The sequence below is a fragment of the Symphalangus syndactylus genome, chromosome 8 (genome assembly GCF_028878055.3).
Source record: "Symphalangus syndactylus isolate Jambi chromosome 8, NHGRI_mSymSyn1-v2.1_pri, whole genome shotgun sequence".
NCBI classification, from domain to species: Eukaryota; Metazoa; Chordata; class Mammalia; order Primates; family Hylobatidae; genus Symphalangus; species Symphalangus syndactylus.
The window spans coordinates 72,367,948-72,386,154 of record NC_072430.2 but is presented as its reverse complement, the minus strand read 5'-3'; the positions used below and the strand labels follow the sequence as shown (position 1 = coordinate 72,386,154).

General features: G+C 51.1%; 2 protein-coding genes and 1 long non-coding RNA gene across 10 annotated transcripts; 1 reads left to right on the top strand and 2 right to left on the bottom strand.

Moving 5' to 3' along the window:
• Positions 1–479: 479 nt before the first annotated feature.
• Positions 480–3,126, bottom strand: TPPP2 (tubulin polymerization promoting protein family member 2). Of its 2 annotated transcripts, XR_008659539.2 has the most exons (5): positions 2,978–3,126; positions 2,530–2,771; positions 2,123–2,276; positions 914–1,402; positions 480–689 (listed from the first exon to the last, which is right to left on the bottom strand). XR_008659539.2 is itself a non-coding variant. In XM_055289566.2 (4 exons), exons 2-4 carry the CDS (start codon positions 2,700–2,702, stop codon positions 1,217–1,219), a joined length of 513 nt encoding a protein of 170 aa, XP_055145541.1. In that variant the 5' UTR covers positions 2,703–2,771; positions 2,978–3,126; the 3' UTR covers positions 480–1,216. The 2 variants fall into 2 exon arrangements, 1 of the variants encoding a protein (XP_055145541.1); XM_055289566.2 differs by having other exon boundaries at positions 480–1,402.
• A 239-nt stretch (positions 3,127–3,365) lies between these two features.
• On the bottom strand, positions 3,366–6,703 carry LOC129487994 (uncharacterized). Its single transcript, XR_008659541.2, has 3 exons — positions 6,332–6,703; positions 4,739–4,827; positions 3,366–4,333 (listed from the first exon to the last, which is right to left on the bottom strand). It is a non-coding gene; the product is annotated as an uncharacterized lncRNA (long non-coding RNA).
• Positions 6,704–7,490: 787 nt separating this feature from the next.
• Positions 7,491–16,521, top strand: NDRG2 (NDRG family member 2). Of its 7 annotated transcripts, none has more exons than XM_055289561.1 (17): positions 7,491–7,591; positions 9,957–10,037; positions 10,369–10,410; positions 10,777–10,882; positions 11,092–11,212; positions 11,395–11,457; positions 12,433–12,493; positions 12,695–12,781; positions 13,312–13,368; positions 13,546–13,649; positions 14,128–14,172; positions 14,472–14,523; positions 14,623–14,659; positions 14,765–14,829; positions 15,047–15,082; positions 15,249–15,300; positions 15,524–16,521. In XM_055289561.1, the coding sequence occupies exons 2-17, from the start codon at positions 9,963–9,965 to the stop codon at positions 15,688–15,690; spliced, it is 1,170 nt and encodes a 389-aa protein (XP_055145536.1). In that variant the 5' UTR covers positions 7,491–7,591; positions 9,957–9,962; the 3' UTR covers positions 15,691–16,521. The 7 variants fall into 7 exon arrangements, with proteins under 7 accessions (XP_055145536.1, XP_055145537.1, XP_055145532.1 ...); XM_055289555.2 differs by lacking the exons at positions 7,491–7,591; positions 14,623–14,659 and adding exons at positions 8,171–8,242; positions 9,174–9,240 and having other exon boundaries at positions 14,782–14,829; XM_055289557.2 differs by lacking the exon at positions 14,623–14,659 and having other exon boundaries at positions 7,514–7,591; positions 14,472–14,490; positions 14,782–14,829.
• The last annotated feature ends 1,686 nt before the right edge of the window (positions 16,522–18,207 follow it).

The window sequence follows — 18,207 nt, the reverse complement described above, 5'->3', positions numbered from 1 at the left end:
CAGCCTGCTTCTCTCTCTGTGAAATCATTGTTTCTCCCTTCATATAACTGTCCTCTCCTCCTTCCTCTTACCATGGAGCCTAGGACTGTCTCCCCCACACTCTCAACAACCTTAGTCACCCTGCCTTCCTTTTTCCAACCTCTTTTTCTTCCAGTCTTCTTACCTTGGCTCACTGGCATTTCAAGGTATCTTCTCTCACCCATTCCCCAGAGGTTCCTGCTTCCCTTCTCTTCCGGAAGCTCCTCCCAAATCCCCCAGACTCCAGAGTCTGCCCCTGACCAGACAGGGAATGAGGCAGGCCCAGCTCTAATCAAACATAAATTTCTAAAACCACATCTGAGTATGTAAGATTGGGGGTATGTAAGTATTCCCATTGGGGGAAACTGGGTGAAGGGCACATGAGACCCCTCTGTACTATTTTTTTGTAACTTCCTGTGAATCCGTAATCATTTCAAAATAAAAAGTTAACGACACACATCTGACTCTGTTGTGATTTAATTGCTTTTTCTTCAGTGCACCAGAACTCCTGCTCTTGGAATCCTGGCAGCCTCCCTCATCTGGCCATCTTCCTGAGCTACCCTTAGCAGTCAGTAAGCTCTTCTGTCCCATTTGCACCATGATGGAGTGATGTGGGGTAAAACTTAGTGCTGGGCTGGGTGTTGAAAATAGACTCTCCCCTTACCCCAGCTCTAGAACAAATTTGTAATAGAAGTCAGGCCACCTTAGCTGGCTTCTACTTCTCCACCCAAAAAACCTGAATTGCAACAGATGAGGAAGGTGGAGGGACAGGGAAGGATCTAATATGTGATATAGTTATAGTCCATCACATAAGGAATTGCTACACCCTTTTGAGGGGTGGGAGTGGAGAGGCGAATATCAGTAATGTGTGAACACAAGTAGCAGATACTTTTACCTCCACATCTGGTTCATCTCTTTACTCCAAATATATTCTTCCATCCTGTTCTTGGAAGCAGCTGTTGAGGAGGAATACTAACTGATGGCTGGTAGGCATAAGGCTAAGCAAAGTGAAGGGTGTGTGGTTGAGAACCCACACTCCCATGCTGCCTCTTCTCCCTCTCTCTACCCTAGTAGGCTCATCTGTCCCTCATAGACAGAGTTTTTGGCTGCTGCACACACAGATGTTTATTGTTTTCCAAGCTCCCTGGTGTTAAACATGCAGGGTCAGGGGGCTAGCAGGCTAAGATGAAGCTCCTCTCTACTTGATCTTCTTATCATAGGTGCCAGAACCCTTGTAACCACTCACATAGCCTGTGTTGTCAGTCATCTCTTCCCGTCCCGCAATGCCCTTGCCCTTGCCACTCTCATCAAAGCGCTCCTTGTGGGTGCCGGTGTACTTGCTGGTGTCTGTCAAACGGTCCACTGCACCCGCTGTTGTTGCTTTCTGCAAGCCAGAGGATGGATTTGAGCCCTCTTCCTTTCCTTACACTGTCATATCCCTTCCCCAAAGATGGCCAGAGATACTTAGAGCAAGTGCTCGGAGCTCTTGCTCTGCCACTGGCATGGGGTGCTGCTTTCTTAGGGCCCAGATACAGCTGTGGGCAGGAACTCTGGTAAGAGCCATTCACTAATGGGGGAGGAGAAGTGTGGTGTGGGAATGAGTGTGGCGTGTGCAGAGGGAGGGTGGGTTTTTTTTTTCCAGAGGAGTTATTCTGACTAGGCTGCTGCCAGAGGACTTCACTCCCGCTCCTCGACCCAATATCCATTGTAGAAAAAGCTTTTAGTTCAAACGAGACAATTAAAAAAGGGAGTAGGTGAGAGGCAGCGGCCTGAGATTAAACCCTAAATAAGAACTGGAGTGGGCATCAGGTACCAAATCCTCTACACTAATGTCCTCCAAAATCTACCAAGCCCTAATTGCCTGGCTCAGATACTGGACACTTGGAAGTTAGTCTAAATCTACTATTAAAATATCCATGGACCTTGGGCAAGTCACTTCCCTTCTCTGGGCCACATTTTCCTGACTTCTGGAATGTCTAGATGATCTCTAAAGTCTGTTTCTGCCCTGTCTCCACAATCACACAGTTGGCAGGGTTAAGGAGGGTAAACTGGAACAATGGATACTTAGGAAAGTAGGGTCAAGGGGATGAAGACTGTCACTCACAGTAGTGCCAGTGGTGGCTGGGTCCTTGCCCTCCATGAGTCCATAAATGTTCTCCAGGACTTCATCTGGACTCTTCCCTTTGAAACACTTCTGGCCCAGTTCCTTCACTCCCTCTTTGAACTGTTGAAACGTGATGGTTCGGGCGTTCTTGGCCCTGGTCAGTTAGACAGAAATCCAGAAACTTTGGAGCATGAATGCATTACCTTCCAAAGTCCAATTCTTGCCTCACTCAGATTTGGCCTCTTTTGTCCTATCAGTGAGTGTCTTGAAGACAAAGAATAGCACACCGCCAGGTACCCTGTGGTGCTTGGTAGGCCCACTGCAAATGTTCCACCACGTGAACCCCTCCATGGCCAACTACCTCACAGGTTCTTCTCGCCCACACCCCCATATCTTTGGCTCCTCACTTGACTTTGCTGAACACGATGTCCACACCTGTGGAGGTGACTGTCTTGCCATCCATGATGCCACAGTCTTTGCACAGCTTGGAGAAGTTCTTGTTGTTCATTTCAGTGCCACTGCTTGATGATTCTCCAAAGGCAGCAAACCGATGGAATGTTTTTTCTGCCTCTGATGCCATGGTCAGCTAGAGGTGGGGGAGGGCAGTTGTGGGAGACACTTGGGGGTGAAGGAGGAGGAGGAGGGAGGACTGTGGAGGAATGAGGATGAGCATTAAGGTAAAATCAGTCGGCAACAGGAACAGCTCCCCTCTTCCCTGTTGCTCTCTCCTCTCTCCCTCCCAGCTCCCATTGCACCTACACAACTACAGCATGTCTCCCATTCCCTGCACTGGAGATACCAGTGTGGATCCTACCTACTGAATGATCCTCTCTTTCCCCCACCTCTTTTATGTACCTTAGGGTACCCGTATGGTGGTCTGACCCTTCCTGGCCTTTGTATTTAAGTGTGTGCAGATGGGTGGGAGCTGGTTGGCTGTGGCAATGAGGAGACAGAGGGAGGAGAGGGAAGATTCTATGACCTCAGCAGTGGTTATGTGACATCACTTCTGGCCCCAGCTACAGCCTTTGGCTTCGAAGGAGGGGGCTTTTGGTCTCCCTACCTTGCATGCCGAATTGAGCAAACTGCCAACTTTCTGACCTTTTCAGATGATCACTTTTCCATCATTTCAGCCAAGCTTACCCATCCTCTGGATCCTAGTCAAATTGCCTTCTGCTCTGCCCCACAACAGAAGCTGAGGCGAGCCCAGCAAAGGTGTTTTAGTCTGTTTGGACTGCTAGAACAAAATGTCAAACTGCGTGGCTTATAAACAACAGACATTTATTTCTCAGAGTTCTGAAGGCTGAGAAGTCTAAGATCAAGGTGCTGGCAGATTCAGTATTTGGTGAGGGCTGCTTTCTGGTCTATAGATGGCACCTTCTTGCTGTGTCCTCACATGACAGAAGGGGTGAATGAGTTTCCTTGGGCCTATTTATAAGAGTATGAATCCCATTCAGAAAGGCTCTGCCCTCATAAAACTTAATCACCCCCCAAAATGCCCCATCTAATACCATGACTTTGGGAGTTAGGATTTCATTTATTTATGTATTTATTTTGAGACGGAGTCTCGCTGTCTATTGCTCAGGCTGGAATGCAGTGGCATGATCCTGGGGCACTGCAACCTCCAGTCCCAGGATTCAAGCGACTGTCATGCCTCAGCCTCCCCAGTAGCTGGGATTAGCCCAACCACTATGCCCGGCTAATTTTTGCATTTTTAGTAGAGACGGGGTTTTGCCGTGTTGGCCAGGCTGGTTTCAAACTCCTGACCTCAAGTGATCCACCTGCCTCAGCCTTCCAAAGTGCTGAGATTACAGGTGTGACCCACTGAGTCCAGCTGGGAGTTAGGATTTTAATATACGAATTTGTGGACAACATAAACATTCAGACCATAGCAGTTAATGAAAACGGATTAATGAAAACAGGCTATCATTTTTTCTAGTCTCCAGGCTCAAGTGTAGCATGGAGAATCCCACTGGCTTTAAAAGGCCAGTCGCAATAGAAACTTTAAATGGCTTCCAGTGTTGGGCCCAGCAAGCCTTGGAGTGTAACAGATGTGGACAGGTCAGGATAAAACTGGGATAGACTGAGGGTGAGGCTCAGATTCTGAAAATCTCCGGATAAGTTTCTATGCAGGTCAAAGATGTTCCTCAGGGATTTCTCTCTTCGGCCTTTTCTCTGGCCAGAAGCACTACAGATAGATGAACCTCACGGACCCTAAAACAGAGCAACGAGACTGGTGACTTTCCTCCTTTTCCCATCTAATAATGCCACCACTTTCTATTTTTTTCTTTGTCTTACAAATCTATGCCTTTCTTTCCATTCCTATTACTTCCACCCTTATTCAAGTTCTTATCATCTCATAGTTGGATGACTACTCTGGCTTCTAAATGATCTCTTTCCTAAATCTAATTCTTCACTCCCATCCACCCATAATCCATCTCTATTACCTCCTGCCCATCAGATTAATTTTCACAAGACAGTATTTTTTATTACTCCTGCTCAAGAATATTCTGCGGCTCAAGATATACTATAGCTTCTCATTGCTAAATCTTTTTGCTTAGCATTCAAGGACCTATACAACTAACTAGGCCCCAATCTACCCTACCAAACATCACCCACCTCTCATCAACATTACTCTTGGGCAGGGCACAGTGGCTCATGCCTATAATTCCAGCACTTTGGGAGGTCAACAAAGTGAGATCTTGTCTCTAAATAAATAAATAATATAAAAAAATTAGTTGGGAGTGGTGGCATGCACCTGTAGTCCCACCTATGCAGGAGGCTGAAGTGGGAGGACTGCTTGAGCCCGGGAGTTTGGGGCTGCAGTGAACTAGGATTGTGTCAGCACACTCCCACTTGGCTGACAGAGTGAGACCCCATCTCAAAAACAAAACAAAACAAAAAAAACCCCAAAAAACAAAAAACCTAAGAACCAGCTTATTCTTCAGCTGGGGTCATATGGCCTAATTGCTATACACTTGACAGGCTACTTGGTAGTGGAAGGTGCATAGTCCCTGGAGTGGAATGGATCTGGGTGGGGAAATCAATCCTAGATATGTCGTTTACTAGCTGAGTGGACTTGGGCAAGTCACTAAACATTTCTGAGTTTCAATTTTCTCATCTGTACAGTGAAGACAATAACACTAACCTTATGGTATTAGGGAATAATATATGGGAAGCTACTATTCAGTTCTCCAAAGTAACCTGAGTGTTTCTTCCTCCAAACTGTCCTTCACGCTCTCTCTCTGCCTGGATAGAGTGCCCCTCACTCCCACTCAAGTATTCCATGGTTGCACTTCTCATCTGGATGGTTCACCCTAGGAACAAAGCCCTTTTCCTTCTCTGAATTATAGTAAGATAACGATTTCTAGACTGTGGGCCACAGCCTCCCGGCGTGAGGATTTCTGAAATCTTGCAAAAGGCCCTAGAATCTGTATGTATAAAGAGTGAGTGTGAACTGAGTGAATAATACGCCTTGCATGTGTAGGTATTACTGCATTTACAGATGTTGTGACAGAAACTTACTTCAAAGTATTGATGAATTCATAGTTTGTATTTTCTCCATCAGGGGATACTAAAACTATTATGTGGGGTTGGAAATCTCTGATCTCCCACTTGAGAAGGGTGGGAAACTACTGCTACAGGACTTATTGTCCAAATGATTGTTCTTATACATGCATAATTTTTCTTAACTTGTCTTGTGTTTGTAACTTCTCTTGACAAATGTCAAAATGTCATTTCTCATCACAAATGTCTAGAGAGGGTGTGACCAGACTCACACTTTGAATTTCATCTACACAGTGGCTTGCACATAACAGATACTTAAAACTGTTGCTTACTTGAAGGTATAGTGTGAAGCTGCTCTGGCCAAAGGGAAAGAGTTTAGAGAGAGATTGTCCTTGCAACACTTACACTCTGGTTGGGCTGGGAACTGCCTTGACATGGAAGAACCGTATCTTAGGGTAGAACCAGCTTTACTTCTGCCTGCAGCATGCTGGGTGGGACCCCAAGGTCTAGGAAGCCAATGGATGTCAGTGGAAATTTCCCATCTCCTGCCCGCCCTGCGCCCCTGCGTAGGCCCCTTATCAGGTTCCCCCTGAGTCATCCTGACCCAGAGACGAATTTAGACGCTGGAACCTTCAGGTCCTTCCCTCCCCCACTCCAAGTAAGACTACTTTTGACAAAGAAGAGCCTGCAGGCAAAAGTTCTCACTTGAGGCTCTCCCTCTCCCCAGGCTCCTCTGGGGCTGATGAGATCGCTCCTGTCTTGCGCACCTTTGGCTGTGACCCTTACTCTAGCAGGCTTTTCCTTGTCCAGGAGAGTGTTAAACTGGCATCCAGAGGGAAGAGGGGACTAGGAGAGGAGCCAGGGTGCCCAGCTTCTGTGCCAGTTTCTGGGGAAAAAGTTATACAGGGAGTGGGAGAAAGGAACAGAAGAAAAGTTGGGTGCTCCAAATTGGGGGATGTAGGGGGGGCTTCTTAGATTTGGGGTTGTTGAAGGCTGGGTTTTAGCCCAACCAGTTCTCCTACTCTGGGTCACCTCCTCCCTCTTGGCCTCTCCTTCTTTCCAGCAGACCCTGCCAAGTGGGGATGAAAGGGGCATTGATGTTCCTTGGATGGGAGGGGTGCTGCGGGTGGTGAGGGTGGTGGTGGGAGGGTGGTTCCCAGGCAGAAGGGGGCAGGGAAACTTGGGGGTCTTGGGGGGGCAGTCGGTGCTGGTGTTGCAGTTGGCAGCTCAAGTTCCATTGGCCATTGTTCCTGACTGGCCTGGCGCCCAGCCCCCGAAATGGCAACTGAGGAACCAGTCTGAAGGGGGTTGGGGTGGATACGATCCTGGGATTGGGGGAGCTACAAGGGGGGCAGGTGGGGAGAAATTCAGTCAGTCCTTTTCCTTTTGCCTAAACAACTTCGAATTCCCTTAAGCCACATTATCTAATCAACTATCTTATTCCAGGGAGCCTTCCTCTGAGGGGCACAAGGAGACCTCATTCCAGGGTGTGTGTGTGTGTGTGTGAAGTCTAGAGTGGCAAACCCACTGGGGCACCGAGAGGGACGCGGCAGACCCTGAGACCATCGCCTGGGCATTGCGATTCGGCGGGCCTGAGCTGGTCTCCTTTTCTGGGCCGGATGGGAGGGGTTAGCGGCGAAGCCACAGGGTCTCTTGGGTCCCAGCCCGGGACACTGCGTCCTCCCCAAGCCCCTACTCCACCCCCGCAGGGTTAACTCCGCCCCTGCGCCTGTTTACCCAGGAGTCAGAGCCTCTGGGGGTCCCCGGCCACTCCCCCGTCGCCCCTTGAGGCATTGACCCCAGAGTCCCTGTTGGCCATCCTCTCCCCACCCCCACGCCCGCCCGCGATCGCCCTCTATTTATAGCGGCCCCCCGCATTCCCCGCCCCCACCTCCCCGCCTTGTTGTCCAACTTCTCCCGGAGCAGCCCGAGAGCAGGCGTCGGGACGCGGCAAAGAGAGGAGAGGTACCAGGACTCCGGGCACTAGGGAGTCGGAACTCCTGCGCCCTCGACGTTCCCCTGTGCCCCCTTTCGGCGCCGGCACACCTGCCCTTGCCAGCCGGCGAGACCCCCGCCTCCTCAGCGGCGGTCCCGCCCACCTCCTCCTTTCTTAATCTAGTTCTCTGTGTTCGGGCGGGGGGAGTCCAACTAGTGGAGTGTCGGTATCCCGGGTTCGTCTCCCCACTACCGGTTCCCACCACAGAGTCTGGGGGCGAAGGAAGGAGCCAGAGTGCGAATTGCAGATCCAGGTCATGGATGGGGGCGGTGCTGAGGGCAGCTGAGGGATCCCTCGCAGGGCTGAGGGATCCCCGCACTCCCCACACCGCCCCAGTGCGGGAAGGGGGTGGTGGAATGTTATGGTGAGCGCGAGCGGAGCCTGGAAGCGTCCAGCCGCCCGCCCCTCGCCCCCCGGCCCCAGCACAACCCCTTCCTGAGCGGCAGTCTGGGCGGGGTGAAAGGGGGGGCGTGTTTACTGGGGGTCTGGGGCGGGTCTGCGGGGAGCCTAGCGCCCGTGGGCGGGCTGGGGCGGGCCGGGGGCGGGTCTGCGGGAAGCCCGAGCCGGGGCGGGCCCGAGTCAAAGGCAAGTGAAGGTGGAAGCGGCCGCGGCGGCAGCAGGTAGGGGGAGGGGCAGGCGAGGGGCCGTAGGGCCTGGAAGGCGCCAGCCGGGCCCGTGGGCGGTGTGATTGATCCCCGTCCCCTGGAGCTGGAGGCTCGGGGGAAAGGGCCAGCACGGAGGGGACGCTCAGCTGCTGCGCACAAAGGCTGAGGCTCCGAGAGCGGCAGGGCGTGTTTGGGGTGCGCGCGAGGTTGTGTGCAAGGTCCGGGGCGCTTGGCACCGGCCACGCAAGGGTGTCCGTCTCCACGCGGACGGGCTGCGTAGGGACTCGTAGGGACGGGTTCCGGGTGCTGGGCCCAGCCGGTCTCCTCCGTCCTACCCATCCCTTCCCGATGGCGCTTGCCCTCGCGGGCCGTCGGGGGAGAACGGGAGAAGATTATGGGACCGCCCTCCTCTCCCTTTCTCCACTCGTGGGACCTACACGGAGACTGGGTAGAGGAGAGAAGCGACGGCACCAAGCTTTGTGTTTGTTTTTAAATTGTGGAGGGAAACAGCCATGCTCTGCTCCCTCCTCTTACTGCAGAGCTGTCAAAAATTTTGGGGATCCCCTAGTCCCCCGCGTTTAGTCCCCCTGCAGATAGAAAATTGGGGCCAAATGTAGTAACTAACTGGGGCAAGGTCACACTGGGAGTGGCAGAGCTGGGATTCGAATCCGGAGGTTCTGACAGGGCCACCCTCTTACCTCCACATCAGCACTTCCTTCTCCCCTCCGCGCAGCCTGAACTGATGCCCCTGTAGCCTATATTGATTCCGGCTGGAGCCTAGAGAGGACGTGTTCTCTGGACTCAGGGGTAGACAGACACTGGGGAGGGTTAGTGACCCGAGGAGGTTGATGACCCTGGGAGTCTGGGTCTTGGCTAAGGCTTTCCGTCCCTAAAAGACCCCAGGTCTGTCTCCCATGTCATTCACCTCATTGCTGTGTTTTCTCAGACCCCAGAGTCAGAAGGAGTGAGAACCCTGACCCCTAATCCCACTGCATCCAGCCAATAGGAGCCCAGTAAGTGACCCCACCCCGCAGGCTGCAGGCTCCTTCCTGTGCAGGTCTGTCCAGGTGCTGTGCTCCTCACCCGCTAATGGTGAACTTGCGGAGTTTATTCAGAGTTGGGGGGAAGAGTCTTGGGAGGAAGGGAGGCATTGGGTTGGTTGGACAGATGTCCCTTTTATGTTGTTTTCCTCACCTCCCCCATTGGTCATGTTGCTTTGGTCATTTTTAGCCCCCTTTCCTTTGAGCTGCCGACTTTGGGGCTTTAATTGAAGGTCATGGTCAATTGTGAACTCTTACAATCCTGTCTTTTGGTACCCTGTCCTTTAGAATACTCGGTCACTGAGCTACGAGTTTCACTCCCTACCTGAGAGTGTGGGGTGGCCCCTAAATATAGCCTGGGAAATCTGAGCTACACTTCTGCCCCACCCTGGTATTTTGGTCCAGGGCAGAGGAGAGAGGGGGTCTGGAGGTGTGGGTGTTGAGGGTAGCAGTGGGGATGGTGAGTATCAAGAGAAGCGGTGTCCTGATTCCTCTTCCAAAGCTTCCACCAATCAGCCTGGAAACGGATCTGGGGGGCAGGAAAGGCCCTCTGTGTGTTCTGGAGTAGTCTTCAACCCCTGGGTCCCTCTGTTCCCTGCATCTTCCTGTGCTGAGAGAGGAAGCCTGGTGTTTGAGGAGATGTGGGGATGTAGAGACAACTTCCCAGTCTCATTTCCCCATCCTGCCAGGCCACTATGGCGGAGCTGCAGGAGGTGCAGATCACAGAGGAGAAGCCACTGTTGCCAGGACAGACGCCTGAGGCGGCCAAGGTTATTAGAGACCATTTGACTCCCATACCCAAATTCCAGATCTCTAAGCATCCCCCCTTGCCTTCTAACTTCCCAAGCCTACTGATCTTATTCTAACTCACACCACTGCTTCACCTCTACCCCAGTCTCTCTCCCCACACACTATAATTGGGAGTCAGGCCCTTGTCTTGTCACTACACTAATCTTCATCCTTTCCATGTCTCTCTTTGTCAATCTCTTTGTCTTTGGTCTCTGTTGGTCTGTCTTTACTTGCCTCTCTTTTCTGTCTGTCTCTCCATCTGGGATGCCACATGTCGTGTGTTTCTGTGTGTATCTGTGTGTGTCTCTCCAGGAGGCTGAGTTAGCTGCCCGAATCCTCCTGGACCAGGGACAGGTAACAGTGTGGGGGCAGTCCCAAGGTGGGAGGAGGGGCTCTCCTCTTCCCCAGTAGAAGGATGGCCTCTGCTTGGCCCTTTCTTCTCTCTTCGCTTTCTTTCCTTCCGTTCTAGTCCTTTTCCTTCCCTATCTCTCGCCTCTCCTTCCTTCCCCTCCTCTTCTCTCTCTAATCTTTATTATTCTTTCTTATCCTCAAACTCATCTTCCAGTATCATGTTTTCCTCAATTTTTGCTGATCCTGTTTTTAATTCTTTGTTCCCGTTTCCCCCTTGCCCGCCCACTCCCAGCTCCCTGACCTTGGTGTTGCTCCTTTTCTGGCCTCGTCTCCTCTGAGCCTAGCTCTTGGTGCCCTGTTTTCCTGCAGACTCACTCTGTGGAGACACCATACGGCTCTGTCACTTTCACTGTCTATGGCACCCCCAAACCCAAACGCCCAGCGATCCTTACCTACCACGATGTGGGACTCAACTGTAAGGACCTTCATTCGTCTCCCACTCCTGTCTGGGAAGAGGCTGTGGGGGAAGGGTAGAAATGAAACCCAGAGGGAGGGGAGGGGTCAGTGTGGGAAGGAGAAGTTCTCTCCTAGTCTGACTGTGGCATGAAAGGAAGGGTGAGTTCTGACTGGGGGACACGTTTCCCTGTCTGATTCTATTGTTGAGGTGATGTGGGTTCTCTTTAGATAAATCTTGCTTCCAGCCACTGTTTCAGTTCGAGGACATGCAGGAAATCATTCAGAACTTCGTGCGGGTTCATGTGGATGCCCCTGGAATGGAAGAGGGAGCCCCTGTGTTCCCTTTGGGGTAAGAGTTAGGTCGTTACCACTTCACCAGACTGTGAGGAACAGGACAGGTGCGGGAAAGGTTCGACAGGGGAGGCGGAAAGGGAGGGCGTGGTGATTCTGGGAGAGAATGAGTAGGACATCCTGGGGGGCGCGGGTGTGAGGGCAGATTGGTATCTTCCTTAACATGCCTCTCTTTTCCAGATATCAATACCCATCTCTGGACCAGCTTGCAGACATGATCCCTTGCGTCTTGCAGTACCTAAAGTGAGAGGCCTGGGAACCCCTCCAAACCAGAGTTCTCTTTCCAGCACAAGGAGACCCTTAGAACTTCCAGGTTCACCATGGTTCCTGACTGAGCCAGTTTCAGCTTCTGAACTCAATATATCTTCTTCCTTCATGCTCCCACCTTGATTATTGAGAAAAGGTGGTGGGTTTGGAAAATTGGCCAGAGTCAGCAGAGTAGCCCTAACGGATGGAGAGAAGGAAAAGGGTCTATGCTTGGCCCTGCCTCAGGCTAAGGAGGGCCTTCTCTGATCAGAAAGTCAGAGAGGAATAAAAGGGGGTGACATAATCCCTGAGGAACCAGATAGACCTGTCTCTTTCTCTCCCACTTCCCTCTCCTTCACGCCCACACCTGGTGGATGGGGAGCTCTGTGGGTGAGAGAGAGTGAGGGAAGGAAGAGAACGCCAGACCAAGTGTCTCTGGTATTCAGAAGGAGGTGCTGACCCCTGGGTGCTGTTCTTAGCTAAGCTTCTCTTAGGCACCAGGGCTCAGCACCTCTGGTTCACCACTTTGCTGCTCTTTTCCTCATTCTCCCCATTGTTCACTAAAGTTGTGTCTGTTTTCACATTTGCTTTAAGTTCCATTCTTCCCGTTCCTCTAGAGGAACTAGGAACTAAAGCAGAACAAGTTGAACTGGCTCTTGAAATTGAGAACGGACAAAGAGCTATCTCTATAGGAAAACAGTGTGTTGGTTGGCTGGTGGATGGGTGTTTGTTTTCAAGACACTAGCTCTCCAGGAGAAAGCTGGGGATAGACTTCAGGGATCTACCCTGACTACCCATGCCAACCTTTGGTTCCTTGGGCCCTTCTTTTTCGCATCCTCCAGAGAAAGGTCCGTGTCTGCCTTTCTTTGTGCCCATGGACTCAGGAGGGAGGGTGAAGAGTTTGAAGAGATGGGCTGTGGCACGTTTTGGACGGCAGAGCCTGTGAGGCATATATTTCTTTCCCTTTCACAGTTTCTCTACAATAATTGGAGTTGGTGTTGGAGCTGGAGCTTACATCCTGGCGAGATATGCTGTAAGAAATAGAAAGCCCAGATGAGGGAAAGGAGGGTCCAGACTGATTAGGAGAATACTGTTTATTAGTGCTGTTTGGGGGAGGAAGTGGGCACTAGGTGGGGAGTCAGGCCCTGCGGGAGTCCAGGAGTGGGTAGAGCTTAGTGGGGAGGGGATAAGGCCATGCCCTGTTTCTCATTTCCTTCCTTCTGCTGTCCTTCAGCTTAACCACCCGGACACAGTTGAAGGTCTTGTCCTCATCAACATTGATCCCAACGCCAAGGGTTGGATGGATTGGGCAGCCCACAAGGTTTGGAGGGGCCTGTGTGCTGAGACCTAGGGTTGGGGATCCCCTCGTATGGATCCAGTTAGGCTCTGGTAGAGAGGCTCTGGTAGAGAGCCTAACTGGATGGACTCCGAACTTCAAGGAGGGAGTAAAGGGGCAGGAAAGTGAAGCTGTCACTTTGCTTGAGTCTCTTATAATATCCTGAGCTTTCCTTTTTTCTTTTTTGTTTTTTGTTTTTTTTTGAGATGGTGTCTCACTCTGTTGCCAAGGCTGGAGTGCAGTGGCTTGATCTTGGCTCACTGCAACCTCCGCCTCCCGGGTTTAAGTGATTCTCCTGCCTCAGCCTCCCAAATAGCTGGGATTACAGGTGTCCGCCACCACGCCCAGCTAATATTTGTATTATTAGTAGAGATGGGGTTTCACCATCTTGGCCAGGGTGGTCTTGAACTCCTGACCTTGTGATCCACCCGCCTCGGCCTCCCAAAGTGCTGGGATTACAGACGTGAGCCACTGTGCCCGGCCAGTGAACTTTCTCACCTGCCTTCTCCTCATAGCTAACCGGCCTCACCTCTTCCATTCCGGAGATGATCCTTGGACATCTTTTCAGCCAGGTAAGTGGGTGTAGGAGATGTAGAAGAGTTGAGGGGAGCAGCGGGGAACTTGAATGCTTGGGCTAACTTCCTTAGCTGGGACAGGATTTGGGGAAGGAAGAAGGCTTACCTCTTTTCCTCCAGTAATTGTTGTTTTCTCTTTCCATCCCTAATTTTTCTCCTTGTTCTCTCCTTCAGGAAGAGCTCTCTGGAAATTCTGAGTTGATACAAAAGTACAGAAATATCATTACACATGCACCCAACCTGGATAACATTGAGTTGTACTGGAACAGCTACAACAAGTGGGTGGGCTGTGTGTGTATGCATGTGAGAGAAATGCAGAAGCAGTAATTGGGGGTCATGGGGAGGCACAGAGGAGGAGAGGGAAGTCCGGGTAGTGTGCAGTGCGCAAGGAATGCAGCATTTAGTGTGCAATGGGGGCAGCTTCAGGACAGAGCCAGTGGGAAGGATTGCAAGGGGTTGTCCCCGTTCTCTTGTTTACTTCCTTTGAATTATTGGACTCTCAGAAGTAAGATGATCTTGTGTCCTGTGCCCTTCCTCTCCTTTTGCTGCCCTCTGACCAGGGATCTAGGGCACAAGTGGCTATAGTGGCTGTGCTTGGGGCCTGCCTGCTACCTTCTCCTTTGGTTTCCGCCTTTAATAACCAGTATTTGACTGCAATTTTTGGGACAAAGATAGTTTCCTCATGGGGGAGACAGCTTATATCTGGTTAGATAGCATTGCCCACCTAAAATTCCTACTCTTTTAACCCCTTTCTAGCCGCCGAGACCTGAACTTTGAGCGTGGAGGTGATATCACCCTCAAGTAAGACTTTAAAAGATAATGCATTGCCCATCTCCCTGGAGCTTCCTTAGGAGCTTGTATCCCTTAGAAGAAGGAGAATCTTTTGCCAGGGAACTTCCTTGTCATGTCCCACCCCATCCTATTTGGTAAATCACTTCCCTCTAGGTCTTCCCCCTTTGAATCCTCTTGGTGGCATCAGCAGGGAGACACAGAAGGGTCTTTCCTCTTTGGAGCCAGACATTTTTCCAGCTGCACTTCTAGGCAGAGGCCAGTGAGGGAGTGCCAGGGGCTCACTGCCTTCTCCCCAACACTGTCTTTAGGTGTCCTGTGATGCTGGTGGTAGGAGACCAAGCACCTCATGAAGATGCAGTGGTTAGTAGGGAATTTTGGGGTGAGTGAGGGAGGAGGGTTGGGGTCCTAGAGTGGTGGTCAGAAGAGTATCTTGCCAAGGGGATGTCCTGTTTGGCACAGGGAGATCAACTTTGGGGCACTAAGAATTTGATTCCTGGTAAGGAGGAACTGGGTAGGGAGCTGATAGAAAAGGGACTGGGGTCTGGGTTCCTGGGTCCCTTACGGGGGAGGGGCCACAGTGGGCGTGACCTCATTCATTCAGCCTCCTGCTTACTCCAGGTGGAATGTAACTCAAAACTGGACCCCACCCAGACCTCGTTCCTCAAGGTCAGTAACCTGTTCCTGGGCCCCTGTCCACAGTCATATATCCTCTCTAGATTCAGCTGCCAAGCCTCCAGGGCCCTGCATGGGAGCAAATGGGGTGAACGAAGAACAAAACAAAGGGGCTAGAGTGAAGAAGCTAGGGAAGAGAGACCCTTTCCACCTCTCCGCATGGCTCATTTATGTATGTTTCACTTTTTCTGGGTGGCGCTCTCCTGAACAGATGGCTGACTCCGGAGGTCAGCCCCAGCTGACTCAGGTGAGTACCCCTGCCGTCCATGGGATGGGGAAGTGACATAGGATACCGGTGGCACTGGGCTCTGCCCTTTGCCACACACCCCGTCCCCACAATGCCGCAGCCTCAGGCTCCAGCTCTGCCTCTAACCTCATCTCACCGTCTCCCTCACCTCTTCTTACTTCCACAGCCAGGCAAGCTGACCGAGGCCTTCAAGTACTTCCTGCAAGGCATGGGCTACAGTGAGTATGGGGACAAGAGATTGCTGCACTAGAGGAGAGATGGGCACTGACGGGGTGGAACCATTTTAGGTGAATGCCTGGACTCACCACTATCTGCCCAGTCGAGCTCATTGATCCCCTGGCTTAGTTATAACTAGTCATAATCCAAGGACCACACCCTGAGTGGCCAGCCCCCCTTCCCCACTTTCTCTCTGACTGCTTGTGCATCCTTCTGTCTCCACAGTGGCCTCATCCTGCATGACTCGCCTGTCCCGGTCTCGTACAGCCTCTCTGACCAGTGCAGCATCTGTTGATGGCAACCGGTCCCGCTCTCGCACCCTGTCCCAGAGCAGCGAGTCTGGAACTCTTTCTTCGGGGCCCCCAGGGCACACCATGGAGGTCTCCTGTTGAATGACCCTTGTTGCCCTAGTGTGGGACCCAGCCCTCACCTCCCCCAGAACTAACCTGGGAGGTGCTGAAGGGGCATTGGGCCAGAGTAAGCAAGGGAAAAAGGGCAGATCATGTGGGGAGATGACCTTGATCTTTGATTGCTACCCTAACCTTGACCTTTAACCTGTGATTCCCCCCAGCTCCTGGAAGAGATGTCCTAATATCTCTTAGGGACCCAGACCCCTAAATTCTCCTCCTCCCCCATTTTGGTGTTAAGGTGGAGAGGGCATGCATCCTCTGTCCTGATCTAGGTGTCTGTAGCTGAGGGGTAAGAGGTTGTTGTAGTTGTCGTGGTGCCTCCATCAGACTCTCCCTACTCATCCCATATTTGCAAGGGGAGGGGATTTGGGGCTGGGGCTCCATTCACCAAAGCTGATATGGCTTCTCGTTAACCCTTTAGGACTCTGAAGGGTATGGACCTACATGAATGTGTGTCGGGGAGACTTGCTGGTGGGTTAGTGGTCCTCAGGATGTGCTAGAAACATCCAGTGTAAAAAGGAAGTTGGAATGGGAGTTGGTGGGCAATGAATGAGTGTCGGGGAAGGATTGGTGCTGGGGCAACAGGAAGGGGCCTGGGGCCTGGGGCCATTTGGCTGCACTAACTTTGGTAGCTCTCAGTGTGCATCTAGAGTGGGACTGGGGAGGGAGCTAAGCTTGGGCTGGGCTGCTTGGGGCTTGGCATAGGGGTGGAAAGGGCTACCCTGGGGCTCTGACCACACTGTATTATGTGTGGAGGGTGCCCTCCTGTCTCCCACAACTTCTGCTATAACAATAAACTGTAGAGGAATCTGAGTACCGTTATCATTCTTTGTCTAGGTATGCCTGCATCATGCCCCTCTTCCTATCTTCTCCCTGTCCACGTCTCATATTCTCTTCTCAAAGTGATATAAACCCTGGGAGAGGGCCTTTGTGGCATAGGCACTTCACAAAATATGACCACATAGAAACTGGCCCTTTTCCAATACAATGGTGTTGCCTTGATATTGATGGTATTTTTAAGCTTGGGAGAGAGGAACCATTTAGATCTTAGGAGACTTCCTTATCAACTATGGGTAACTGAGAAAGGCCACAGGATTTCAGAGATGCCACCAACACCACCACCTTCAAGAAAGAATTGAAGAGGCTGGGCAAGGTGGCTTGCATCTGTGATCCCAACACACTTGGGAGGCTGAGGTGGGCAGACCACTTGAGCTCAGAAGTTTCTGACCAGCCTGGGAAACATGGTGAAACCCCGTCTCTACAAAAAATACAAAAATTAGCTGGGCTTGGTGGTGCACACCTGTAGTCCCTGCTACTCGGGAGGCTGAGGTGGGAGGATCACTTGAGCCCAGGAGGTGGAGGTTGCAGTGAGCCACGGTCACACCACTGCACTCCAGCCTGGGCGACAGAGTGAGACTCCATCTCAAAAAAAAAAAAAAAAAAGAAAAGAAAAAAAACTGAAGAAGGCTGACGACAGAAGTGCCCAAGGATATCTTGAGACCCACCTTCCTGTAGGATCCTCCCTAGGGGGTCACCTAGATTCCATTTTGGGTGTTTTAGTGCAATCAGTAGACCAGGGTGCATGAACTTAACTATAAGGGTTGGGTTGCTCATAGTTCATTCTGATCTGAAGACTCTTTCAGGAGGGGTGCAGCAAAAAGGAGGATTTCTATTGAAAATTCCTCTTCCCTCATGGAATCCAAGGGATCTGGGAGCTAATTGTCTATGTTTGTGGTTTGTTAAGAAGCTTTTTAACAACTATGAACAGTCAAGAGGAATTCTTATTTTGCCGCAGTTGCAGGCTGATTCTTAGGGTCTTGAGGCACAGGAAGTAAAAATGAGAAGGCACCTTGTAGCATTATTGGCAACACTACTGTGATGGAATATTACAAGGTCTTTTGCCAGATTGCTTTATAGAGACTCCACAGGCAATTATACCCTTCCCTCAATGAAACTGAGCTGAGGAGCAATGCACTTGATGTCTGGTGCTGACACACTGATTGACATGGAAATAGGATATGGAATATGCCCTTGATTCTTGAGCATTTCATCACTCTCCTTTGTAGAACTGGGTCTATTTTAAATGTGGTAGGCCAGGGTCAGAAGGGGAAGCGGAGGTATTGGGTAACAAACAGGGTTATGGAGCTCGCTATTGGATGGTGAGGGTGTTGGGTGACCACACGCAGGGCAGGCAGCAGAGTGCGAAGCACCACACTGAAGAAAAGAAGCAGCATAATTGGAATCATTGGAGACCAACTAGCTTCTCGGAAAAACACGAGGAAAAGGCAAAAAACTATAACCAGCATTAATCTTTGTTGGCAATAGCTGCTCTTGTGTATTATGGATGGGAAGGCAGGTGTTTTCTGCATATCTGCCCACATAGATAACACTGTCAGCAGGGCAATCTCTAGAAATGGGAGCACATTACATGTATGTATACATAGGTGAGTGTGTGCATACACATCTATCGTGTAGGTGGGTGTGTCAAATGGGTGATGA

Coding starts and splice junctions, on each gene's coding strand:
- TPPP2 (XM_055289566.2), bottom strand. CDS start 2,702: ATGGCATCAGAGGCAGAAAAAACATTCCATCGGTTTGCTGCCTTTGGA. Junction 2,277..2,529: donor ATCGTGTTCAGCAAAGTCAA/GTGAGGAGCCAA, acceptor CTAACTGACCAG/GGCCAAGAACGCCCGAACCA. Junction 1,403..2,122: donor CAGCCACCACTGGCACTACT/GTGAGTGACAGT, acceptor TCTGGCTTGCAG/AAAGCAACAACAGCGGGTGC.
- NDRG2 (XM_055289561.1), top strand. CDS start 9,963: ATGGCGGAGCTGCAGGAGGTGCAGATCACAGAGGAGAAGCCACTGTTG. Junction 14,660..14,764: donor CACTAAGAATTTGATTCCTG/GTAAGGAGGAAC, acceptor TCATTCATTCAG/CCTCCTGCTTACTCCAGGTG. Junction 15,083..15,248: donor GTCAGCCCCAGCTGACTCAG/GTGAGTACCCCT, acceptor TTACTTCCACAG/CCAGGCAAGCTGACCGAGGC.